The sequence below is a fragment of the Centruroides vittatus genome, unplaced genomic scaffold (assembly GCF_030686945.1).
Source record: "Centruroides vittatus isolate TY-2023 unplaced genomic scaffold, ASM3068694v2 contig_231, whole genome shotgun sequence".
In the NCBI taxonomy this organism is placed as follows: Eukaryota; Metazoa; Arthropoda; class Arachnida; order Scorpiones; family Buthidae; genus Centruroides; species Centruroides vittatus.
In genome coordinates this window covers 99434-127317 of record NW_027121445.1, presented here as the reverse complement: position 1 = coordinate 127317, position 27884 = coordinate 99434, and the positions used below count along the sequence as shown (strand labels likewise).

Below are 27884 nucleotides of genomic sequence, written 5' to 3'. Positions count from 1 at the left end.
CTTAATTCTAATACACAAAAACCTATATAAATAGGTTTGTCTAAGCATAAATTAGGTTTCTTCATTTTAAAAATTGTGAGATTATCATTTATAATTTGAAATTGTTCTACACATGGTTTAGATAGATAGCGACGATATTGATTTAATGTTGTAGCTGCTTTTAAGTTAATACGCTTTCTTACATTTTGACATGTTTTGCCAAAAAAACTATTATTCATTAATTTAAAAAATGATTTGTCAAAATCATTAGTTGATTCTTGTCTTTTTTTATTATTAAAATATATATATTTTTTAAGCCATGCACTTTGACAAAATGCCAATACTCTATGAATTTTAGTTACTATCAGGCCCTCTTCTAGATAAAATTTTAAATTTCTATAATGAACCACATAGTTTGTTTTATCAAAAAGAGTAGAAATTAATTTTTTACTATTAGTATATTTTAAATTTAATTTATCTAGTACTGTTTTTTGATAATTAGATAATAAATCATACGGAATGGCAGTGTGTTCAACAGCTAGCGGCAAATTATCGTGTCTATCATGAATATATTCAGGATATTTTAAATCAAATTCTAAGATATATCCTATGCTATTTTCATCAGATATATTAGCTATGTCTAAAGCATCTATTTCATCTTTGTGCAGCCATCTAAAATTATTTATTTATAACACGGATGTGAATTAATATTTTTAGACAGTATTTTTTAACAACAGGATATTCATTAATAATTTTGGAATAACAAATGGGTTATTAATAATTGGAACGGGATACCAATTAATAATTTTAGAATAAGATTATGTCTATTAAGTACAGGTAAGTATGCACTCATTACAAACCCATAAAGATTATTTGCATCTATCGACAGAATATAATTATGAGGTTGATTTTTATCATATGTTTCGGTATTAATGGATTATTAGCTTGCGCAAATCTTTTCCCCGCTAAACTTACTCACCCCCTCATTCCATTTCAATAAATAAATACATATCAAGATCATTAAATAATTCTAATTCAATTTTTGTCATTTTTAAACCACAATTCCATGTTAAATCAGGTGTTGTTATAAAATATACAGGATCAAAATTATAATATGTTAAACTTAATTTTCTAAAATTTTGGAATATATCTGCTAATAATATGGTATCGACATATTGATATAATTTTAGATAGTTCTTGAAAGTTTCACAGCGAAATTTTTTCCAAACTAATTGTGCATGATTATAATCATCATCTGTAATATTTTCTCCTGATAATTCGTTATAAAAACATTTTTTTGGTGGTAGCTGTATTTCATCTAATATTTGTTCATTTTTAAAATAGGAATATGGAAAAATTCCCTTTCTTTTTAATAATTCTCTATATTTGTAATGACGAAAAAAATGATTAAAAATTGGAAAATTATAATTCGCATTTTTTAAATTATCAGTTAAAACAGAGAGAGAAGAATTTAAAAACTGATAACTGTCAATAAATTTAAAATAATCTAATGAAAATGTTGTAAATTTTTCTGAATTTATTGGAATAATTCTAATTTTTGAAAATAATTTAGAAGGTATATTTTTAAAAATTAAATGCGAATCATAACCTGAAAAATTGTGCAATATAATTGGGATAAACGTTTTTAGTCTATAATTTAAATTGCATTTATTATGAGCCCACCCCCGAAAACAACCTGTTTGGTGATCGTGGTCCATTACACGGATATCATCATCATCAAATTTTTCATTACAAATATGACATAAATATCTTGAATTATTAGTAACAGTATTTAAATTAATTTCAACATTATGACTTATTTTACTTAACAAATTATTCAACTGGTTTTGAATATCAATTAAAAAATTATTAACAGCATTATCACCACAATAAAAATTAGCATATATTATTTTATCCTCGTTTTCAATAATTATAATCGAATAACATATAGGTTTATGAATTTCAACGATTTTAGTAAAACTTTCTTTAGGATCTATTTCATTAGAAGAAACCTTTTCCAAAATTGATTCAAAATCTGCAAATATGCAGATTGTAACAGTAAAAGTGCTCAGCAAGTAAACCACTATAATACAACACCTTAATTTTGCTGAGAATTAGATATTTTAATCACAAACGCTTTCAACCTGATTAACAGGCCATCTTCAGGTCTAAAAAACGATAATGGAACAGAAACGTTCCATGTATAGAATATAAATATTTAAATCAAATTTTTAGAGCAAAAATTTAAAAAATATACAATAGAGACAGAATAAAATATAAAATAAAAGTATACAAGAGAATAAATAAAAATAAACTAAAAAATATAATATACACAATAAATCTTCCCATAACTGATTCTAGCATGAGTTTTCAGTGAATTTTTTAATCATGTATTTTTTTACGCCGACGACAGGCTCTCAGCATCTCTCGCATTCAAACATCCTTCCCGTAGTCTACTCCTATATATTTCAATCTTCTCTGCTGTCATTGATAAAGTGGGGGAAGATACCGGTTTTATAATCGTTGCCTCGTCCCATTTTACTATCGAACCTTGGACTTGCGACATTTGTGACAAAACCGTAGTATTGGATCCTTTTTTTACATTATACCGATGTTCCTTTAGCCTTACCCCTAAGCTCCTGTTGGTGACGCCGATGTAGTCTTTCTTAACATCTAGCTGGATGTTTTCATAAGGAACTTTATAGACCCCTGGTTTCTCTTCTGTCTTTATTCTATCCTTATCATTTCTCAATATCTTATATAAATTTGGGGCTCTTTTTAAAATCATTCTTGCTTGTTTTTTATTAGCCACTTCTTTCATAATACTGCTCAAATTCCTGTTATATGTAAACTTCAAGCGTCTATTGTGATCCGTATTTAATCCTTGTTTCTCATTGTTCTTTTCATATTTTTTGAGTAATCCTACCATGGTGCTTTTCTTGTAGCCTAGGGTCTGAGCTACTTGCAATATTCTTTCAATTTCTTTATTTCTGTCACCGATTCTATCACAATACAAATAGGCTCTTCTTATCAAAGTTTGAAACGCAGCCATTTTATATCGATATGGATCCATGGACTGTGCTGGTATATATAGCGGGGTGTGAGTAGGTTTAACATATATGCTTGTGGACAAATGATCTCCCATGAACTTTATATTAATGTCTAAGAAGTGCACACTCATGGAACTTTTTTGCTCCAACTTTAATCTAAGACCATCTTTGTTATTATTGATTTTATTCAAAAATTCATGTATCCTGCCACTGTTTCTCCATAATATAAAAACGTCATCCACATATCTGATGAAATGTATGATATCTTCCTTAAAATTTCGTAGAGCTTCTCTTTCCAACCTTCTAACTACCAACTCGCAAAGAATTCCAGAGAGGGGACGAGGCAACGATTATAAAACCGGTATCTTCCCCCACTTTATCAATGACAGCAGAGAAGATTGAAATATATAGGAGTAGACTACGGGAAGGATGTTTGAATGCGAGAGATGCTGAGAGCCTGTCGTCGGCGTAAAAAAATACATGATTAAAAAATTCACTGAAAACTCATGCTAGAATCAGTTATGGGAAGATTTATTGTGTATATTATATTTTTTAGTTTATTTTTATTTATTCTCTTGTATACTTTTATTTTATATTTTATTCTGTCTCTATTGTATATTTTTTAAATTTTTGCTCTAAAAATTTGATTTAAATATTTATATTCTATACATGGAATGTTTCTGTTCCATTATCGTTTTTTAGACCTGAAGATGGCCTGTTAATCAGGTTGAAAGCGTTTGTGATTAAAATATCTAATTCTCAGCAAAATTAAGGTGTTGTATTATAGTAATATGCAGATTGGGTGAAATAATGATTTTTCATGAGAATGAAATTTGGTGATTGCTTCTTTTCCTTTCGGGATGGATACTTTTTGATATTTATGATTAGAACAAAATTTGAGATGGTCATTTAAAGTACATTCTCTTTTAAAACCATTTAAACATCTTTTGCAAAATTTTCTTGGTGAAAATTTGTCTGACATTAGTCTATTAAAATTTCTAATTAAAAAATAATGAGATTTATATAATAACAAATCTATTTCTTTTTCAAAATGAAATTTGCTTATATAAATCGGATAAATTAGTTTGTTTTCGTATCCATATACATTAATATTTAAACAATTATTTTTTTCAAATATCGGAATATTTTTAACATTTACAGGAAAATTTTAAACTATTTATATTTAAATATTTTAAATATTTCCTATACAAATATATAGAATTTTTGTTGGTATTAACTGTTGGATACATATTAGCAATTATACAATATAAAAAACATTGATTGTCTGAACATTTTATATTTAACACACAATGTTTATTAACTATATGTTTTGGAAGAATAATATTACCACATCCTCCAATTTCATTTTTGTATATTCCTATATGAACATCTATAAATATAATTTCTTTTAGTATCCACCCCGATCCATATTTTATAAACTCATCAATATGGTTTAAAATTGTATCAAATGCATTCATTAATTTTTCATTAATCATATACGAGGATAAAATATGCTCAACACGGCTAGAAAAATAAACATCTTGATACTCTATAATATCATCTTCTTTATATTTTAAAAATTTAGTTTTTAAATTTATTAAAAATTTTCTTCTACAAACAAAATTATCCTTAGCTAAAATATTATAAATACTAGATGTTATTTTTTCAAAAAAGACAGATGGATCAGAATTTTCTAAAATAAGAGCACGATAAGTTTTAGCATAACCTCTAAAAGCTTTTTTCCTTAATATAAAAGACATATTTTATACATTTACACAATTCTCTAAATGTTCGTTCATTGCATCAAAGGCTTTTTTATAAAATTTAAAGTCGTTAATATTAATATTATATTTGTTAGGTGGATAGTCCCCTTTCATTTTTGTCAGCGAAACATATGTGTTAGAATGGAATTCTACCACCTCCATGAATTGATTTTCACATATTTTGATGTTAAACTGAGTAATTTTTGAAGATTTATCTTTATCTAGAGTTAGGTCTAACCCAAACTTTTGGTCAAAGGAAAACTTTTGCTTTTTCAACTCCTGTTCTTCTATATTTTTAGGCTTGGGTCCTCTTTTTTTACCAACACTCTGTTTTGTGTTAAAATCATAATCACATTCTAAAATAAACATTATATTTATTGAATTATTTTAATATTTTAAGAATGTACTTCAAAATAACACACTCCTGTTGAATTTAAGTATAAATACAGCACTAGAATCAGCACTTAATAATTTCTACCAAGATGAGTTCTAAGTATATTTTTGTGCATATTCTCTGTTGAATTTAAGTATAGATACAGCCACTAGAATCAGCACTTAATAACTTCTACCAAGATAAGTTGTAAGTATATTTTTTGTATATATCTATATTAAATAATTTACAATAATTTTAAATGACTTCTACCAAGATGAGTTATAAGTATATTTTTTGGTATATATCTATATTAAATAATTTACAAAAATTTATATTTAAATAATTTTATTATTTTTCATTGAAGTACAATATTGATTATACATTATTGCACTCGGATGTGCTAAGTAAAAATGATTTTTAACAAAATTTTTTTACAAATTCATCGTTATAAAATTTGTCCGTTGTACTTAATTCTTTTAAACATTGATTTCTATTCATTTTATATAGAAAATACAAACAGAAATATCCACAAGTTGTTGAATATAAACTCTGATGAACTATATTATTCCAGCAACAATTTTTAGAATTTTGTTTTAATAAATTTTATAATTTTCGTTTTTGTCGGTTTCATTCCATAGCTATCATAGTAAAAACAAGTTTTTTCAGTAAAGAATACAGATACCCAATGACTTCCAGGCTTATTTTTTTCATCTAAATTAATTATAAATGATTTACGATTAGCAATGCAAATGGGTAAGTCATCAGATGCAAAAACATCTCCGAAAGTCCTTTTTATTTTTGAATCACTTGAAGCCAGTCTCCATAAAGTAATGGTATTCATTAATAGTCCACAAACACAGTTCTTGAGTGATCAATTTCTAGAGTATTATTATATTCCAGCAAACAAATAACATTCACAGTTTCTAATATTGCAGTTGAAAATTTTAATTCGATTGAGATATTTCCTTGTTGATTAACACTTATATGCGATTCTGATGCAGAATGATCGGGAGTAAGATCGAAACAATATAAAGTATAGCCATCTTTATAATCGTCGTAAGATATATTTGTAAATTTATGATGGTTAATGCATCCTATATCTTCAAATAATGATATAAAATTTCTTGCATATATTTTATTTGTATAATCAGGAGTATATGGTTTTGGGGGAATCATTTGATTGTCTTTTAATAAACATATATAATTTAAATTGTAATTTTTAAAATTAAAAGGATTGTATTTTACATTTCCATTAAATGCCGAATTTGAAACTAAACCAATTGTAATTCTATAAGGTAACTGGCCGATAACAGCATTTGATATATTTGTAGACTGAATTCCACTACTTAAAGTAAAAACTTTAATATTTGTTCTGCGGAATGGCATTTTTATAATACCTGTTTGCAATGCTTTTTCTATTCCAATTTGAACTGATGAACTAACATCTACTTTATTAATTTTTAGAGATGCATTTTTAATAATGACTTCATAATTATCATTATTTGCCATTAAAGCAAAATTATCTTTTGATCTTTCTAATTTAATTCGTAAATCAACATTATTAATTAACACTTTAGGTTGATGTGATAAATCAATATGAAGTCGTCCGACTAAATCTATCCCCTTAACGCCCATTGACGTCTATAGACGTCAAGAGTTTTCTTAATGCTACAGCCCATTGACGTGTATACACGTCAAATTTTCAAAAATCGTTTCTATTTTCCCTATAGACGAGATAAGTCAGGAAAGGCTTTTGATACATTCTATTGGATGTCGTTTATGACCTCAGCAAGTTTTGAAATTATACATCCAATAGAAGTTTATATTTTGGACCATTTTTTCGGTCCCCACCTATTGAAAGAGTATTCATGATCGAAAATTTCGTAATGTATTTGAGTATTCACGGTAAATGATGCACATCTGGCTAAAAGCCAGTCTTCCCCTGAAAGTTACTTGGGAATATCCCGCCAGCTTAGACAAACAGCTGTTTTCAAGGACATTAAGCATAGTACACCGAACTGCGGCGCGTGTCACGTGATCCGTCGCGATTTTTTGTTATGTGACAGATAATTCGTTTCTAAATAATACCTAACAAAAGAAATAAAGTTTTATGCTAAAATCTTTTAGAAATGTATTTCATAAATTGGTGTATTAAAATGTTTTTTTATTTTTGTGGGTGTTTTTCCTGTAAAACACAAAAAAACAATGTTAGGTTAATGATATTAGTCTCAACATATAATATAAATGATAAGAAGAAACTGGTATAAAAATTATTAGAAAATAACGAAATACATTCGAGTATTTACAGTAACTAGTTCTGACGTGTGTAGAAAACTTACACCCCCTCAAGCGTTGTTTTGGAACATCCCGCGAAAAGTTTACAATCAGCTGTTCTCAAGGTCATCCAGCTGTGTATCTGCCTGTGCTAGGTGTCTCCTTGCCAGTTTTGTGTTATATGAAAAATAATAAGTTTCTAAATAATAGATAATAAAATAAATAAAGTTTTATACTAAAACTTTATAGGAATTCATTTTATAAAATGGCGTAATATAAATTATTCTGATTTTTCGTGGGTTTTTTGTAAAGCTTTTATGTCAGCATATAAAGCTAGAAACTAATAATTATAAAATAAGTATTATTGTGATATAAGAAATTGTTTGTACTGTACTTGTGTAAAAATTCTTTTTTGTACTAAACGAACTGCACCCTTGTATAGCCTTATGGTGTCAAATTTCATTGTTTACAATATACTATTTCTCTCTTCATGACAAAGTCCAGGGGGTAGTGTGGCTCAAGCAATGTAGGACAGATAAAAATCTTTCTCTGATAATAAGATAATGAAAAATATTCATATACAGAATTTTCATAAAAACTCTGCGTTCTTCTATCAAAAACATGATGTTCTGCAGGAAAAGCATGTTTACAGATGCAAGTGTCGTTTCAAGTGTTGTATCTCGCTTCAAATTCGCGCTACATTCAGTCTGTTTTTTTCATTTACTAGCAAAGTCATATTACAGTTTACCGTAGTTTTGTATTTTGTTATTCACGAATTTAAAATTATAATAAAATTTTAAATTTCCGAACTAAACAGAAAACAATTTATTTATTTATATAAATTCGCTAAAATATCGTGCATTTATTAGTCACACATATCTTTCGTTTGAAAAGAAAACAAACTGCTAGCTACAGCAAGTGAGAAGTTATTGCCATTATTCACACTACTACTCTAATTACTCTCCTAGGAGGGGAGTGGATGAGTCATCTGAGGGTCGAAGTCAACAAAAGTTTTCTTAGTGATAATGTATAAGAAACATTATTTTTATATTATTTCGGCAATTTTTACAATAATCGACTATACTACGCAATTTTACATGCAATTGTTTACATATTTTCTCATATTATGTAACAGCGAGGGGAAATGTTTACTTTCACAAATAATTTATATCTTTACATTTCTAAAATAATGTTTACTCACCTAAATACTCTCTAAGAACAATAAATTAGCTAATTAGAGCTAATAAACGATAGAAACAAGCAATTTTATAACGATTGTTTACATATTTCAAAGACTGTAGCCTGTGTAATGTTTAGGGCGACAAGTACAAGGTCCAGCGAGCACGATAGTAGAAATAAATAACTAGATTTTATTCACGTGACAAAGTAATTTATTTTCGCTCTAAACAGGTTCTTTGGATCCCAACAACTACAAGTAACTACTATACACACACACGTTACAATCTATACTAACGAATAAAAGATCAACGAGCGCGACAACTATACGCGGGCCGAAACTTACAAACTAATACTTATGCTAATTATAACTAAGGAAAGAAGAGAAGATGAAAAATAGAAGAAGAAGAAAAAAGGTAGAAATACCCGGAACTTTCCTGTTTTTTTCAAAGACTTGGGTGGGATACTAGTTTGATGCTTTTCTTGGGGTGAATGTTGCTCCTCGTGTTATCCGTCGCACTATTTTCAATTTCTTTCGCTAGCTTCCTTGGGGTGAACGTAGCCTTCAATCGTCTCAAATTCGATCGGGTGGCTACCCTAATTCCGCCCTTATTTATCGGAATTCGAGTACAAGTTTTGTTATCGAAACCTAGTGGTCTCCGATTGTCGTGCTAGCTATCTCGTGCCTTCCTTCTCTCCGTCCGTCCTCGTTGAGAGTTCCGACCAAAAGTGTCTCTTCCCTTTGTTCATCGGCCCCAGGGCCTTGCTTCACCCTTTGTTTACGTACACCTTTCTTGGAATTGGTAATCCCACCCAAGAGATAATGAACCAGAAAGACAAAGCAAGAAAGTTCTAGAAGATAGACAAAAAATAGAAAAAGGAAGGATACTAAACTAAACTTAAATCTATATTTACAACAAAAATATATAGCGTACAGCTACACCTGAGAGGGATGGTACTTAGTGGAAATTTGAGCTCCACTGTTTTCACAGGTCAATGATTCGTCGATCTAATATCAACATAGACAGAAAGTAACCGACTACAGTGTAAAAGAAGTTGACTATCGATTTTATCAGCCAATAATCTGCCTCCTCACCCTCTAATTGCTTTACAATGGAAGAGGACGGTATTTCGCGAAATATTTATGGTTCGGGGGTGGTGACAAAACATTTATTGGTTGAGTCAGTCAAAAGACACATACAAACAAGCAAATCAAAGCTCAGATCGCTACAGACTTGATTACAGTTTGTACAATACTCCTCCTTCCCATGTTATATCTATAGAACAACCTTCTTTTGTTTATTGGATAAAACAAACTGTCGGTCATATGCTTGTTGAGCTGTAATTGATACATTATAGCTAATTGACTATCCTTCGACAAATAAGCTTCGATTCGGGTTTGTGGGGTGGGAATTTTCAAGCAAAAAGCCGTGCCTTCTCGGAGATACTTTGTCAGCTATAAACATATGCAAACAATCATAAATTATTACTCTCATTTATTTTTACCCGAGTTTATTAAATTTATATGTATATTCATACTATTTTACGTTTATAAACGTTTTTTCAGAATCATCCAGCCACAAGTCTTTCTAAAAAAAAAAGTAATTCCGGTTTATTGTGGTACTTCCGTAATACATAAAAAATGATACATGTATAGTCGTTCATATAATAAGGGAATAATCGCTTATTATAGTGCTCTGTTATTATATTAGTATAAATAACATAAACAAAATCAAATATACACCATGGATGCACAAATGTGTGTTGACCTACTTTCACAACTTCAACCGCCCCCCCCCAAACCAGTCGCGATGTAAACTATAAGCTATATTGTATCTCTACGTCAGTTTAGAAAGCTGCATGATTTTTTTTTTGAGAAAATATACCTGTCTACGTAACATATAACAGTTTGGTTGAATTTTTACATAAAAAGATTTTTTTAAGTTATAAAATCTTGAAATATATAAATTTTTGTATACATACAAAATATTTTACAGTGAATAATCACACACGCTAATATATTATTTATAATTCTATAAATTTATTCACGTATAAAAGCATTTAGAAAGAACTTTTGACTACCTGCATGTAATTATCAATTCTCAGGTGGGAAACATGTAATAAAACATTGCCCGTTGTAAATGTTTATTGTACGGTAAGTCGGTAAGTACAAAACGCTTTCAGTATTGGAAGCGTTTGTACTTACCGTTTCTTGTTACTTGTTTCAAAAAATCAATTCTCAGATGGGAAACATGTAATAAAACTTTGCTTGTTGTAAATGTTTATTGTACGGTAAGTTGAAAGTAAGAAATTTATTACTCTGTTTTTCGTTTGAACAATTGTAGAATATCTCACTCTTAGTCTTGATCTTGCTGTGTCAAGTTGCGTTTCAATTTTGTGCTTGCAGTTTTGTTTCCTTTTTTGGATATATTTGTCAGCAAATTGTTCTGTTTCATCCAGTAAGTTTATGATAATTCTACTTAGGTTCTATTTATTTCAGGAGAATAATATCTAATTTTTAGCGCGTAACATAGACGAATAAGACGGGTTTTTAGATAATTTTTCTTATTTGTAGATTCCATTAAATCTTTGTGCAAGTTATTGATAGTTATTGATAGTTATTCAGCTAATTTTATCAAGTAAGTTTATGATAATTCTATTTATTCCGGAGAATAATATCTAATTTTTAGCGCGTAACATAGACGAGTAAGACGGGTTTTTAGATAATTTTTCTCATTGGCAGAATGTCTGATAGTGAAGTTGAATGCATGGTACTCTCTGAAAGTGGATCAGAGAGCTACGTACCAAGCATCGACGACTCCAGTAGCTCTGGATCTGATACCTCTAGCACCGCTAGAAATTGGTGCGAAGCGGATGCTCAAAGATATCCGACGCCTCCTCCACGGTTTCCATTCACTGGGACTCCTGGATGTCGGTTTTCTACAACAGAAGTGATAGAACCGTTAGATTATTTCAAATTATTTTTCGATAACGAACTGGTAAACCATATAACAACAGAAACGAATAGATACGCCCTTACGAAGCCACAGACATCCAGGAGCCAGTGGGACACTGTATCAATACAGGAAATGTATATGTTCTTTTGTGTAGTAATATTACAAGGTATCATTCATAAACCGGATGAGAGGATGTATTGGACCACGAACGAAACACTTTCCACTCCAAGTTTTCGAAGATTAATGTCTAGAAATCGTTTTTTGGCAATAAAACAAAATTTGCATTTTACAGATAATCAAAATTATAATCCGCGAACTCATCCAAACCCTAAACTTAATAAAATTTGGCCAATAGTTCAAAATTTATGTTCAAAATTTTCGCGTCTCTACGTCCCTGAAAGGGATATAGTGGTGGATGAGAGTTTAATGTTATTCAAAGGACGTCTTTCGTGGAGACAATACATGCCTCTCAAACGGTCTCGTTTCGGTGTGAAATTTTACATGTTATGTGAGTCCTCATCTGGATATTTATATAACTTTATTATATATACAGGAAAAAATACAGTTTTTAACAATAAATATAAGGATATGCCAGTTACTTCTAAAATAGTTTTATCATTAGCGGACTCGTTGTTAGGCAAGGGCTATTGTCTAACAACAGATAATTTTTATTCTTCCCCACATTTAGCTGATTATCTAGTTACATGCCAAACAGATTTCTATGGAACTGTGCGGACGAACAGACAACAGGTCCCGGCTGAGATTCGAAATAAAAAATTGAAAAAGGGAGAAACAGTGGCGATGCAGAGAGGTAAAGTGATGATTATGAAGTGGCAAGATAAAAGAGCCGTCACTTTACTCTCTACGGTCCACAATCCAGCCATGGTCAGCAAAACAACACATGCCGGTAAAATAGTTATAAAGCCACAGGTTGTTGTCGACTATAACGACACAATGGGAGGTGTTGACCTTTTAGATCAGCATCTTCGAGATTATCCAGTGGCAAGAAAAAGAGGGAAGAAATTTTACAAAAAAGTTTTTTTTCATTTAATAGATATTAGTATTTTTAATTCGTTTGTATTGTATAAAAAAAATGGTGGCAGTATGGATCATTTAGAATTTAGAATAAATATTGTTGAAAAGATTATACAAGAATATCACACCGAAACGAGGGTTATCAGACATGGTCGTCCGAGAACTTCAGGTCCGAGAACTCCAGGTCTGCTTAGACTGACGGAAAGACATTTCCCGAACCTTCTTCCGGCGACTGACAAAAAAAAAATCTCCCGCTAGACGCTGTGCCGTATGTAAAACAAAGCATGACGGTGCAGGGAAAAAAATAAGAAAAGAAACCAGATACTATTGTAAAATTTGTGATGTGCCATTGTGCCCAGCACCCTGTTTTGAGATATACCACACCATGGAGAAATTTTAAACAAAATTTACTTTTTTTTATATCATAAATTTTCTTACGTCTAATATCACAGTATTTTTTGAAAGCTTTCATTTTTATCATTGTAAATAATTTAGTAGATATTGTAAATAATAATAAGATATATACTTTTATTCGTAATTTTATGACTTTTATTCACTTTTTTATATTATTTAGTTGTGCAAATGTATCACTTTATATCGCATTGTTATTTTTTGTATTTGGTAAATAATCACAGCAAATATATAAATAATATTGTATTTTATTATTTTTTTCTATGTTTGGTATATTCATAGCCAATTCATAATAATGTATTTTATTATTGTTTGCTACATTCAGTAAATATACAGAGTACATTCACGTATGATAGTATGATATTGTATTTCATAATTATTTTTTACTCTTTTTATTATTTGTAATTATTTTTTATTCTTTTTATTATTTGTAATGATTTAAAACATGTCTTTGTCAATAAATTTATTTTCATTTTATGTTTTGTCATGTTTTTATTTTTAAATTATTTTTAAAGATAAACGACGAATGGCAGCTTTCCAGCATGACAGAAATATTATGCAAAGAAGCCACCGTTTCAGGCTCTGAGGCCCCTGTAAAGTTGGCTATCCATAGGAGAAGGTGCCATTTAGGAACCAATTTTTACAAATTGATAAAAATTCGAAAAAACAACTTTTTTCAATTCAAATAAATAATATTTTTCAATGGTATTTTTTAATTTTTTGTCGAAAAAGTTACTTCAATAGTAATTAAAGGAGCCAAGGGGCTATTAGTCTACTTTGTTTACCAATATTAAATCTTTTAGCCATTCCTTCATTATTTTCTATGGAATCCATATGTTGTGCAGTATCTTTAAAAAATAATGCACTCGTTAAAAAGGTTTCTTGTGCTTCTTTTGAATAAAATAATAAGGCCTCTAAAATTGCTCTGTAGGGATAATTAACCTGTGAAATTACTTGTTTGTCGTTTAGAAAAACACTGCATTGAGAAAACAAACTCATTTAAAAAATAATTGACAGGAGCAACTTTTTCATCTACAGCGGTATCTGTTCCATTTTTCTTCACAATTTTTGCTTGAACATGTAGATAAATTGAATGTAGATCGATATAATTTTCACCAGAACCAGATACATAAAATTCAATTGGTGCTCGACTATCCGAAATTGTTGCGACGGGATGTACTATAACTTCTGATGTATTGTCAATAGCTAGTTGAGTTGAAACTGTACTGAATAAATCCAACTCACTTTTGGTGCATGGACAAGAGTGTGGATCCATTTTCTCACTCAGTAAATATATCTTTTAGTTTTCGCCTTTTATTCTGCGACTGAATTAATCTTTTCATTTATTTTCTTTTTATACCAGATCCACCTTGTACTTTTTTAATTACATCATCTTTTATTTCGGAACCAATATCTTTTAAATGTGATTTTGTAGATTCTTTAAATGATTTCCCGCTAATTACATCCGATCCAACATTTGATGCAAAGTTTAATGCTTTTCGTCCTAGATATTTTCCTACTTTACTAAGAATAGGAATTGATTTACGAAATAAATCTCCAAAAAATCCATATCCTCGTTGTATTTGCTGTCCTGCAAAATAATTTCCTGTTCCTAATTGTCGTGTAAGAGGAAATCGTAACTCAGGTCTGTATATCGTTCCTCCCGCTTGATTACAGTAATAATTTATACAATCTTTAGGATCGAGCTTCATTTTGTACTTTCAAACATGAACTAATATTAACAAATAAGACTAAGCACTATTTATAACTGCTTAAAAGATAGAACTAATAATGTTTTTCCTCCAAAAAAGACAATTTCTTTTCCACCGGCAGTTCTCAACTCGATTTCAATAGTATCAATATAATTTTTCTTCAAAGGAAAATATAAAGGTGAGGGATAAACTTTAACTATTTGATCGGTCTTTTCTCCCATAACTGGTATAACTCTTAGAAGAGGAGCTGTTATATCCCCCACATGATGAGAAGCAACAATATTTGAATAAATAAAAATTTCTGAAATTCCTGCAGACAATTCAAGTGGATATTCACTTACATATTCGCCTGCTGAAAATTTCTGTGTTTTAAATCCTAATAAATCCTTTAATTCGTTTCCAAATTCAATTGTTATATTTTTAGGAACTTTTAAAATGATTTTGTTATTAGGCAGTAATCCTAATTTAATATATTTAAAAATTCCGAGAAATTTTTCAGCCGATGAGTATAATCCAATAGGAATAAAAATTTTTTCTTCTACATCAATTTCTTCAACAACTTTTTTATTTCTTTCTATTAAAATTATAAATTGATCCTTGTAAAATACAGGATTTGATAGATATTCCTTAGACCCTGTCCGCAATATTACATTTGAAGTGCCTTGTTTAAATATAGTTTCTTTCAGTGGAAAATTTAATAAATAAAGTAATTTGTGAGCACTGTCTTTCGTAACATGCAACTCGAATCCCTCTTTCACATTTATTTTTACATCTTTATAATCCTTGTCTAAAACAAATTCTACCGAGTTAGACCCAGTTAAGGAAACTATATTATTGTTTATCCAATCGAAAAGCGTCTCTCCTTCATTTTCTTTAGCTGTAGTTAGTGGAATCGTATATGTTTTATCTTCTATTTTTTCTGTTCTAATTTTATGCTTAGTAATAGTATAATCATTGTTATGATTAGATATGTTAAACCAGTTTCTAGGAATAATAACTTCGCTCAGACCAACTACCCATTTTCCATGTAAATCAATAGCTGGACTCATTTTCACAGTGAAATTAGACTGCTTATTTTCAGGAAATAAATCCATGCTAGCATTGCTTATCAGAGTTACAAAAAAGTCAGTCTGCATCATTTTGTTATCTTCTGTAATTCTTCTGTATAAAATTTTCCTTCTAAAATTTCATTATTTAAATCTTTCAATATGTACGTTGGAGGATGAGATGAAAAACGATCGTGAACAACGAATATTTCTTTTGTCCAACCTGGTAGATATCCTCGACTAAATGTTTTACGTATTTTCGAGATTCGAACAAGATCACCAATATTAAATTTAAATGTATTACCTCCTTTTATACCATACAACTTTTCGAAAATCATGCTATGATGTAGAGGGGTAACTTCTGACAGAGACATACCGATACTTCTATGAAAACTATTATTGTAACTTTTTACAATATCAGATAATTTATCGATATATTTAAAAGACTTACGATATGTAAATAATCTATATATTTTATTCCGCAGAGTTTTATTTAATCTTTCGACAACGGCTGCTTTTGTATCAGAATGAGTAGAATAATGATTAATTTTAAATTTTTTAAAAAGATTTTTTACTAATCTATTATAAAATTCTTTTCCTTTATCAGTTTGTAAATTTTTTGGAATGTTTTTTCTAAAAATGATTTCAAAAGCTTTAAAAACTGACTGAGGTTTTTTATCTTTTATTGGTTCCACATAGCAATACTTAGTAAATACATCGATTACAGTTAGTAAGTATTTTACTCCATTATTAAATCTAGAAAATTGTTTTAATACAATTAAATCGGCCTGCCATAAGTCATTAGGATAAAAACTTTTAGTTTTTCTTCGCGAATATTTAATTCTTACAGGTTTATGAAGTGTATAAGTCAGTTGAGAAGATAGCCATTTTTTAACAACAGATTGCGGTAAATTAGATTCTTTAACTAATTTACTTACACCACTAAAAGATGCTGGAAATTTAGGATTATAGTATATCGATTTTAAAAGTTTTTCCATTCGGAATTATTCTTCCTCTTCCTGTTAGATTTTTTCCACTGGTGAAATAGTCTTGGAGAGAAAATTTCTTCGGGAGTCTCGACTGATGCTGGTTGATACTGTGTTTTTTCGGCTAATGTTGTCAAACTTTTGTTTCCAATCCACTCTTTAGGAATGTTTATTTTCTTTAAACCGTCCCAAAATTCGTTAAAACCAACAGGAACTAATGCGGTTTTTCTATTTCTCATTACATACGAAATTAAGTCTACTATATGACTTCCAAAAATAGGTTTCCCATCGGTTGTTAATTCACCTTTAGAATTCCATCCATAATGACTTTGATTCAAACTAAATGTGGTATATATTTTTTGATAAAATTATTTGTTTAATAAATGCATCATCGACAGCTTTTTCTTCAGGTTGAGATTCCGTTTCTTCGATTTTGTCGGATACAACAGATACTCTAACAGGTTCTTTTGGCGCATGAACTGTTCTCTGATATCTCGAAATCAATTGACTTAATAATTTGACTTTACTATCATCAGATAAATCACCAGTCTGAAGTAATTCTTCGATATTATTACCAATTCTTATTTCAGGTTTTCGATATGCTGACAACAATTCAGGAGAGACAAGAGCCATTTGTTTGCCATTAGATTCTTTTTCCTATTACTTTACCAATTAGTCCACCTGCCATAGACAATAACGGAGCCAGTAGAAGAGGAAGGAATCTACCAGATTGATTAACTAAAATTTTTTTTTTAGTATTTAAAGGAACATTTTTTTCACTTAATTTCCTGATAATTTTTTTATACTTTTGTAATTTACGAACATCGGCAGGTATATTTCCTTTCCGCAAATTATCGCATATTTCACACAAAACTTTAATTTGATCCGGAGTAGCTTCTTTCAATATTGCTTTTCGTTGAGAAGGAGTAGTCTTAGACAAAAGTGCTAACATATGATAATTTTTCTTTACGTTCTTCATTTTATTGGTAAGTATATCCAAAAAATACCTTGTTCGTCAGGAAAACACGAATCTCTCACAGAAAATTTCTTATTCGTTTTAGGATGAAAATCTAATACCAAATAACCAAATTCCTTTTCTGTCGCTTTTTTATATGCATCCATAAAAAAATCACATTTACCAGCAAAAGCTTGCCGTCCCAAACAACTTACTTGACTTTCATCGCGATTATTTTTAAATAATATCAAATAATGTGTGTTTAAAGTTATATCTCTCATAATTCTATTTTTTGGAAACAAATTTTGCATTATCACGATTACGCTTACATTATAATGATGAGACTCTGTTGTAAACAAAAATGCAGTTTTTGAACTGAGTTCATGCATCAAATCATCAATTATTATTAAATCCCATCCTTGCACGGATTCAGGTAAGCCATACATGAATGTAACATCTTTTTCCTCGTGAAAAAACGGTAAATATACGGAATAACACCATAGAATCTTTTTTAATGTCTTTTCATAAATTTTGTTACGAATAATTTTTCTCACTAATGTTGTTTTTCCGCATTGCGAAGGTCCGACGATTATACAGTTACTAGGATGTTTGAAATACATATTAATCAAACTTATAAGCTTTAGTAAATTTATAATGCTTTGATCCACAAATTATCTCCCTAAATAAATATTCTATTAATATATTCTTTTTGTTCCTTTCTATAGAAATTTCTTTCATAACTTCTGAACATTCCTCGAACGAATAATATAATTTATTACTAACTTCATAAATTCTTCCATTCTCGCCAACAATTATAAAACCAAATTTTCCATCTCCTTTCCATATTTCGTCGTTAACTTTAAAATAACGTAAAACAATAGGGAAATTATCGGGAATATCGAAAAAAAAATTATATACCGCAGCAATACACGTATCTATAGACTTGTACAAACGAGGAGAAACAGAATAATTTCTATCACCGTCGTAAGTAATAATAAAACCATATCTCTCCGTGATTGCAATTTTTAATCTTGGTATTAAAAATAAATTCTAACTTTCCTTAAAACTCAATTTATATCAAAAACCGACCAATCATATATCTTCTATAAAATAATTAATTTATAAAAACATTTAATAATTAATACAGAAACTTTGTTTTAAAGTTAAAATAAAATTAATTTAATTCAAATTTGTAATTAGAAAATTAATTTTGTGATCAAAGCTTCCCAAACCACTACTACCCACATCTAATCAATACTGTTTTTAGTTAATGTTACACTATGTATCGAAGGTGGCAGCTCGTCTCTGATTCCAGCAATCAGAAAACAGGGAACAATGGGATTCTGACTTAACCTAACCTAACCTAACCATAATTATTAGAATAATTATGGTTAGGTTAGGTTAGAACGCGCGTCTCCATTGTTCCCTGTCTTCTGATTGCTGGAATCGAAGACGAGCTGCCACCTTCGATACATAGAGTAACATTAACCCCGTTTTTTATAATTAAGTAGACTATGTTTGAATAAATATTGTTCATCTAATTGATTGCCTTTTAATTTTATTTTAACCATTAATATACTTGAATAATAATTCTAAATCAGTTCGGGCTAGGACAAACTAGTTTGGCCTGAAATCGGGTTTGGCCGGTAACATATATAAGGAAATTGTTGCGATTAATAATCAAATTCCGCGTTAAGTAAGGGAAGCCTGTATATATTAACGATCTTCTTCGCCATCTTAAATCCTACGTTATAATTAACTCTGACGATATCAATTTTATATGTTTCAAAGATCCTATAGTTTGATATTTAGTTGCCATAAAATCTGCCAATCTCAGGATTAATATACAAGAAACCGTGGTTATGCCTTTTGCTATAATTCGTAATCCTCTTTCATGTGAGATAATCCGAGGGTCGACACTACTTGTACGACCACTTAATCAGCACAAAATCTGTAAGATACGATCTATTTTCGTCTAAGGTCGGCTTACTATTATTTATGCTGAGATAAGAGATCGTATAATCCCTATATCATGTCTGGACTCCCAACACCAGCCTAGATATAGCGTTACGCACGCTAATTGTTTTAATTTCAAAAAAAAACCCAGGGGGGACGTGAATAAGTGAGTAGGACTTCAGCTTGGAATTGAGTCATAGAAGAAACCATAATTAAAAAATAAAACTTAAATATTTATTAATCATAATAAGAATAAAGCCAGGTTAAAAAATATGTCAAAACAAAATTCAAACAATTCGAGACTTCGAGATTAACTAAAATCAGCAAGACCCTTACTCGCTAAAAAGAGAAATCACATTATTTAAACCATATTACTTCACTGAACTTGCGACTGATAGATGGTAGGAATTTTGCAGTTAGATGTTGACGAATTTCTTCGAGATTTAAAGAAGTTATCTTCGCTTTCAAAACACGGCAGTAAGCAATGGAAAACAACGGTTCTTAGCGAGATCAGTGATGATTCTTAGAGCATGGAGCAGATCTTTTGACGAACTCGAATTACATGTTGCATGGAGTGAAACTTCCGTCGATCTTGAACTACATGTTGCATGGAGTGGAACTTTCGTCGAACTCCCTCTTTGGAAGTCGATGCCGTACTTCTTTATCTATGTGTTGTGTGGAGCAGATCTTTTGTAGAACTCCCTGTGTGGAGGAAGAGTTTCAATATATGTAAGGCAAACTAACCAATAAGAAAGAAAAAAGCTGTTTCGTCAAATGGGAAGTTTGGGGGAAAATTGAAGGGGTAAACATCCAGATGGACGTTTGGTTTTCTAGATAAGAGCATGCGAAAGGAAGTAAAATTTCCTTCTCAGCACTAAAATGTCTAAACTGTTTCCTTTCTGTATAATAAATGAAAAATATTTTCTGTATTGAACCATTTTATTGTGAATTAAGAAAATAAATTATAAAATTGAGGAATATAGTAATGTTTTCTTCATTATAAAAAAGGGAGAGTTTCAAGATCTTTCTAGGAAAAGTGTTTTTCAATTTTATACGAATAATACGATGTATGTAATTAAAATTCGAAAAATTAACATTCGATTAAAGCTGAATCTCACATTCACCTACGTTTGAACTGACTCTACTCCTGTTATTTATGTTACATCATTCAACGATCTTGGTTAATCTTTGATATTAAACTTACTTTTAAAAATAATATTGATAAATTAAATCTCTGGTTATTAGATGGGAAATATTATGGAGATTTTTTAAAGCTATCTCATGTAAAAATGCATTAAAAGCTATGATTTGTCCATTGATTATAAATTAGCCTACCCATTTGGTCTAAGACTGCTCATTCCTTCATAGGAAAAATTGCTAGATTACTCGATAACATTTACTTATCTTTAAATAAAATTATTCAACACAGAATTCTAGCCTTGTAGGGATTAACTTATAATGGTAGATATCAGCGGTCCTTCGAGACTTTTCTGTTTAATTATAAAAATAAGAAAATAAATATAAACAAGTAAGTTCTTTAGAGATTTTTTACAGTACGGTGGAGAAGACATAGTACAGATCATCAAACAATAGTTTACAATGGATTGAAAGTTGATGTAAAACATGAAATGTAATACTATTTTGTAAGAGATGAGTGGCGAGAATTCCAAAAATATTCCGTGTCGAATAGCAAGCGATTTGGTTACTCTGCCTGTCACACTTCGACAGTCAAAAACGTTGCCCAGATCATTTACACAGTTGAAATATTTAATATGTTTACCATAAATAATAAAGGGTGGAAGAAGACGTTTCGGTTTAAAGGAAAGGGCATATCATCGGGATTTTGGATATTATTAATCTCTAGATAACTTTATAAACTGTACTTGAAAGAATGCTTTCTGAATTTTACACGGTATTCAGAAATGCACAAACTACAACATGAGTTACATTTCGTTATATCAATTTATATATATGTAATCACGAAAATTATTGTTTCAATAATAGCATCACTTATAAATTCATGAAAAATTATCCAGAGTAGAAGAATGTTTACACAATATTTAAAAATGTTTAGAATTTACGTTAATAGCATACATGGCCAACATAAATCTTCAGTTATTGCTCATGCCAATGATATTAAATTACACGCATTTTACATTCCAAACTGATCTTCATTATCGTTCCTTGCCGATTTTAAAACGTTTACGTAAAAATTAATATAATTATAATTTTTAATATACAGTTATGAATATTTTAGAAAATTCCTTTTCTATGTTTAGAAATAAAACACTAAGTAACTGGCCGCATTTTAATAGATTTGCATACCTTAAAGGAAGAATGTTAAGCACTTAGCTGATTAATTACAAGCTTATACAACAAAACGCAATGATTAATAGAGTCGATTCTTGTTAATCATCTTATATATATCACAATGGAATTATTATTACATACATTTTTTTGTTATTTATGAACATAATGTAAACTAAACTGCATTCTGGATACTATATAACATCCATTAGCAATAATTAATATATAACATGTTCTTCATTTTCATAAGTAATTACTAACATCATTTTTGAGTATCAACAAGATAAAATGTAATGTTTCTGTTACATTAATGTAGAGAGACTAAAACATCATAGATAGATTCTGTATATATTCTATAGGTAAAGAAAGACTGTGGAGTATCTACGTGTAAAATGTCTAAGATTTTTTCAAATTATACAGATTTAAAATACTCTGTAATCTTACGACTCCGAAAACTACTTCCAAACTATGGAGAACTTATTCCTGAACAAGTTATTCGTATTAAAATTCAGAAAATATAAAATATAAATCAATAAATATAGAAAGTTAAAATGCGAATGCGAAATGTTTTCTTATAAGCTACGTAAGTACAATTAAATTTTCTTATAATTTAAAAGCCATTTATTGCAGAAATGCATTATACATCACACATAATAAATATAAATGGCAGACTTCAGAGAAAACAAGAAAACATTAATTATAAAATAAAAGTATTCATATCGCAAACAATACTTGATATTGTGAGACAGGCATTACAAAATGTCGCTATGGGAGTCGTCGTAGAGCGGCATTCTTTTGCCTATAAATTCCTCTCCTTTTTTAAAACGAAACACCATTGTCAATATCATTTTTCATATACTTAAATGTAATCAACTATAAAACATAATTTAATTTAAATTAATGTCTGAAGTAGAATAAACAAAAAGCTGCAATTTTTGCTTCTAATAGATAAAATTTCGTTTGGGATTTTTATGACAGTAAATATTCTTGATTGTGATTACGCTTTACAATTTCGAGTGAGTCTATAAGAATTTACTGTTTTATTTACTTTTTGTTTAACTTAAATTCAGGTTAAAACAAGGCTTTTGCAGAAGCCAAAGGTATTTCATATACACATAAATTAGGGCTTTATTAAAAACTTTATTAATATTCCTTTTTAACGTGAATTCTTATAATAAACAAAATATAGATTCATTACTACATAAGACTGAACATCAATTTTTGCTATCTTTTCTTACAGTGCAGTAAGAATTTAATGCTGGAACGAATTGAGTTGAAGAATAGCTTACAACGAAGATTCTATGACAAATGACTACCAGTCTGTGGGATAAAGTAAGATAAAATTACAATTTTTAGACGTAATATAGTACGTTTTATCTTGAAATAAAAAGATATATATAAGTTGTACATACGCGAATATACTGATTTATTTCATGCACTGTAAAACAGATAAATCTATGAAATGAGGATAGAACTTATTTGCAACTATCTCCGTTAACAATGTTAGGTGAATTAATAAAACCGAAATTCTTTAAAACAATTCGGTGTTAAGCAGCTGAATAACATCTCAAGTGACTGGAGTAGTTGAAAAAGCACGGTTTGGCAAAAACCTGTGAACTTTATATAAGATTTGTGGCGTAATTTCGCAGTTTCTTCTAACTGTACGTTATGAGCAGAAATTCTTAAGAGAATTTCATTAATTGCTGATCACAGAAAAACAATCTCTAATCTAAATCAGTGAAGATGTCGTTTCGACAACCGAAAGGTATTTGTTTGAATTGTTTAATGAAGCCTTTTTCAAATCTTGTCTTAATTTATGGATTAGACTTTCAAATCGGTTGTAACTGTGAGCCCAAGAAACTTCCAACGCACGTGCAGAAGTCGTTGATAAAGTACCATTTCCGAATTATGGAATTTTTTATATGGCTACATTTCATAGTTAAATTATGGCAAGTAATTCCAGTGCTAAATACATTTGCTCCTTGCTCCGGTCCGTATTCTTTAGCAAAGAGTGAAATTACATTATCCAAATTGGTATATGCATCTTTATTATTCTTCGACGCTTCGTTATTTACGTTTATTAAAAAGAACAAGCTTTTTCTTAACATCAAACTAAGGCATCATTTTTTTCAAAGTAAAGAAGCGTACGAAACAATTAACAATACGTCTCTGCTAATGTCCGTATTGGCCGTAACATCTCAGTGTTGTGTAGCAATATTCAGTATGTATCTATTTCCTATTTGGCAAAAATACAAAAATTTCGAAGGCGAGGAGTTCTTCTGTTTTCTGCACTTTAGTTTGGGCTCTAACGCTGTTGTTGGAGAAATTATTTTTGTTATTTCGGTAGGGTTTACGTATTGCTTTTTTTCCGTAAAAGAGTTCGACCAATTGTCTGCAGAACTAGCATTAATTCGACGTAACGATTCGAATTTTCGATGGAAAGTGGAACGGTTCATGCTACATTACGAAGAAATGTGGAGATTTGTAGCTCAACTTAATAATAAAATTCATTACGTCGTCGTTACAGTGTACGTTTGGGTCATATTTGCAACGAGTTTTTTCTATTACACCTATCTGTTTCTGGAAACGAATGAAGTAATCAGATCTATAGCATTATCTTTCGCTGTAGTGTTGAGTATAACTTTTATCTTGTATGGAGCAATTGTCTGCTGCATGGCATTTATGGTAAGCAAAAAAAGAAAATAGATTTATATAGTCTGATTTATTAGTATTTAAAATAATAATTATTTTTATTTTTTAGATAGAAAATACCTTTCAAGATATTCGACATATCGCTGTTAGTAATGAATCTCTTGAATTTAAGCTAAAGGTATATTATGTAAACATATTTTTTTGTTTGAATTGAATTTTCAGTTTGTACTTTTTTCTGATTAGGAATAACGTATCTCTTTAGAAAAGTAATAATAGACTATTACGAAATTAATTCTAATGAAGAATTAACAAGATTTTAGAAACCTTTAGTTACAGGCTACTATCGAAGAGTGTCGTATTAATCCCTGTATAATTCGATACATACTGGAAGTTTCAGAACATATAACTTATTATATATAAGAGTGAAATAATCCAAATTACTGTAAAAATAATTTTATGTGTTTCTTATGGCGTCTGTCTAAAATTGAAAGAAGTGACTACTCAATCACTTTGACTTTAGATTATAGCTTAGATATTTGTTTTAAAAAATTCCAATTGCGCAAAATAATAGTCGAAACTTGATATCATATTGAGCTTCCCTACCATACTGTTTAAATTCGTATTACGGATTAATGTCGTAAAAAACCCATATCATTTATTTTAATGTTCATCAGCTAAAGCAAAATAAATTAATTGAAATTGCTTATTTTGTCACGTGCGTCTTCTCAATTATTCCAGTACACAACTAGATGCAATGGCAAACATGCAACCCGTTTTTAATTAATGTATCCGTGCGTTGTACAGTACATGTACGCTTTGCTTAAAGATTTATTTTGTATGAAACTTAGTTACGAGTTTAAACATGTCATTTGCAATTGAAAAAAAAAAAAGGCTTTTTCAGCGTGAACAAGACAAAAATACTTTCAAAAAATAGGATATACGTCTTCTTAAACCGTTTATTTGCCGAAATTCCATACGTATTAAGATGGAATTACTGTCTTGTTGATAAAGTTTTACACATAATGAGTGTATGTAAAGTTTTCTGTGTTTTCTTCACGATACTAACACCAAAAAACACGCATGTTTCTTATAAAAATCTTTTGTGGTGTCAAAAATCTCATGGCAGATTCCGCAAGCCAGGGTTATCCAATCTTTTTTCTTAATGAGCCAAATTAGAAATTTACGTATATTCAGCAGGCCAAAAAAGTACTTAACATAAATATATGCTTTTAAAAAGTTCAAAATATGAATATCAAATTTTAACAAAAATAGAGTAATTTTTGTAATTATATATATTATTGACGGTAAAAAAAGTTATACTTCCACAAAATAAAAATAAATTCAATGTATTTTTTGACATTGCCTTCCTGTTATAATACTGTCAATACCTGCTTTTATAGTGCTAGTCTTATTTCTAAGAATGTTAGTTAAATGAGAATTACTCTATTTATTTATTCCTTTCAGCAGTTTTGATGTTTTCATGCACGAAAACAACTCTTCACAACAGTATGTACTACCCCACATGCATAACACTTTTCTAGATAAAACAGTTTTTTTAGAATCAATTACATCATTGCGACATCAAAGTGTATCCAGTGAAATGAGAATAATTTTTACAACATACTTTACCAAAATAAATGAAAATGTATGTAAAAAATGTGTAAGGTGCAGTAGGCCGAGGGCCGCCCAAAACTATTAAGTGGGCCGCGGGTTGGGCATCCCTGCCGCCAGCGTTGCCGTGCATCCGCCAAACCAAATTAACAAGTAATAAAACAATGAAATAAAAACCCACATCAGACTGCTCACTTGTCAAGAAGTGTCGAAGTGGAAGACTTTGTATTTTAATTATTAAAAATTTTTAATTGACATTGTCACAGCAATACTTTAATTAAAATTCAAAAGTTTTCTTACAGAGGAATTTAACCTTTGTTTAAGAAAAAGTTTTACTAATAGTACGTGCAAGTATTTACAGAAAGCAACCTGCAGTAATTACGACTGAATATTCTTTTCTACAATATAGATGATATGTATTCAATTGTATAGTCTAGCTACAAAGCTAATTTAATCGTCAGCTGATAAGACCGAAACTAATACAATGCTTAGCAACTCACAAATTATCATTTATCAAATATTTATGTCTGAACATTATTTACAGATTATAAATTTTATGAAGAGATTTGCAAGAGTGGGATTGAGACTGTCAATAGCAGAATGTATTGTCGTCACGAAGAGATTTCCAATTAGGGTGAGGTTTTCCACACATTTCATAAGTTAAATATCAATTGTATTCACTCTTTGGAGTTTTTAATATTTCAATCACGTATTTACTTAACTTATTTACACTTTTACAGTTGACGAAATCCTTGCATTCTGTATTCTCTGGTTTGTTAAAGTTGAGAGATGTGTCCTATCAAAGAGGAGCATGCGAAGAAATTACAAGTTTTAATGGAACCAATTATTACGACAATTGAAAGAATGTGGTAATGATATAACTGACGGTACAATATGTGAATATACATGCAATATTTTAATCAGTAAAAGGTTACATCTGCAGTACAGTATATGCTAGACAATATTTCTGTATAGCAAATTATAATTTTGATTATCGAGTCACGTTCAAAATGTCAGACAAACGCATTTGTCATAAAAACGAACATCTGCTTCTGCTGTTGATGATGAGTAATAGAATACTTTATTAAAGCGTATGTTACATGTTTAATTAAGAATGCTCGTAATTAATCATATATGAACGTATATAGTGTCTGATGCTAAATACACAGCTTCTGCAATTGTGTATTGTTTCTGCAAGGCTTTCCTGTGGAGTAATGGATAAAAACACTGAACACTAGTAGTTTGTAGTGGGTTCGCGTCTGACCAACAAGCTAGCTGCGTGCAGTTTTCCGGAGTTTCTTTACGTGTTTAATACCTAAATACAGGCGAGATTTTTTTAAAATATCCTCCCGAACTTCTTGTATTACCGTATCTCACCAATCAAACTCATTTATGCAAATACAGAGATAAAAATGTAAACTTCAATATACTACATGTATTTGTTCAAATGTAAAGAACTGAATTGAATTGAGTAATTGAAATGTATGTATATCTGTTTATGATATAATAAAACATATTGAGCGAGTGTTAAATAGTAGGTTATCTTGGGTAAAAACTCTAAACCTTTCGTTACTATTGATACCGAACATTAATTTCACTTAAACTGAAATGTAGACGTTTCAAAAACAATAAGAAAAGGTT

At 29.9% G+C, this 27884-nt stretch overlaps 3 protein-coding genes across 3 annotated transcripts; 1 reads left to right on the top strand and 2 right to left on the bottom strand.

Annotated features, from left to right (window-relative positions):
• Positions 1 to 2377: 2377 nt before the first annotated feature.
• On the bottom strand, positions 2378 to 3124 carry LOC136971080 (uncharacterized). The gene has a single exon (XM_067265550.1). The coding sequence runs from the start codon at positions 3122 to 3124 to the stop codon at positions 2378 to 2380; it is 747 nt and encodes a 248-aa protein (XP_067121651.1).
• A 2881-nt stretch (positions 3125 to 6005) lies between these two features.
• Positions 6006 to 6800, bottom strand: LOC136971079 (uncharacterized protein F54H12.2-like). The gene has a single exon (XM_067265549.1). It carries the CDS (start codon positions 6798 to 6800, stop codon positions 6006 to 6008), a length of 795 nt encoding a protein of 264 aa, XP_067121650.1.
• A 4559-nt stretch (positions 6801 to 11359) lies between these two features.
• Positions 11360 to 12865, top strand: LOC136971078 (piggyBac transposable element-derived protein 4-like). The gene has a single exon (XM_067265548.1). It carries the CDS (start codon positions 11360 to 11362, stop codon positions 12863 to 12865), a length of 1506 nt encoding a protein of 501 aa, XP_067121649.1.
• Positions 12866 to 27884: the final 15019 nt, after the last annotated feature.

Bases quoted from the DNA above. Each gene is read 5' to 3' on its own strand.
- LOC136971080 (XM_067265550.1), bottom strand. From the start codon at position 3,124: ATGGGAGATCATTTGTCCACAAGCATATATGTTAAACCTACTCACACC.
- LOC136971078 (XM_067265548.1), top strand. From the start codon at position 11,360: ATGTCTGATAGTGAAGTTGAATGCATGGTACTCTCTGAAAGTGGATCA.
- LOC136971079 (XM_067265549.1), bottom strand. From the start codon at position 6,800: ATGGGCGTTAAGGGGATAGATTTAGTCGGACGACTTCATATTGATTTA.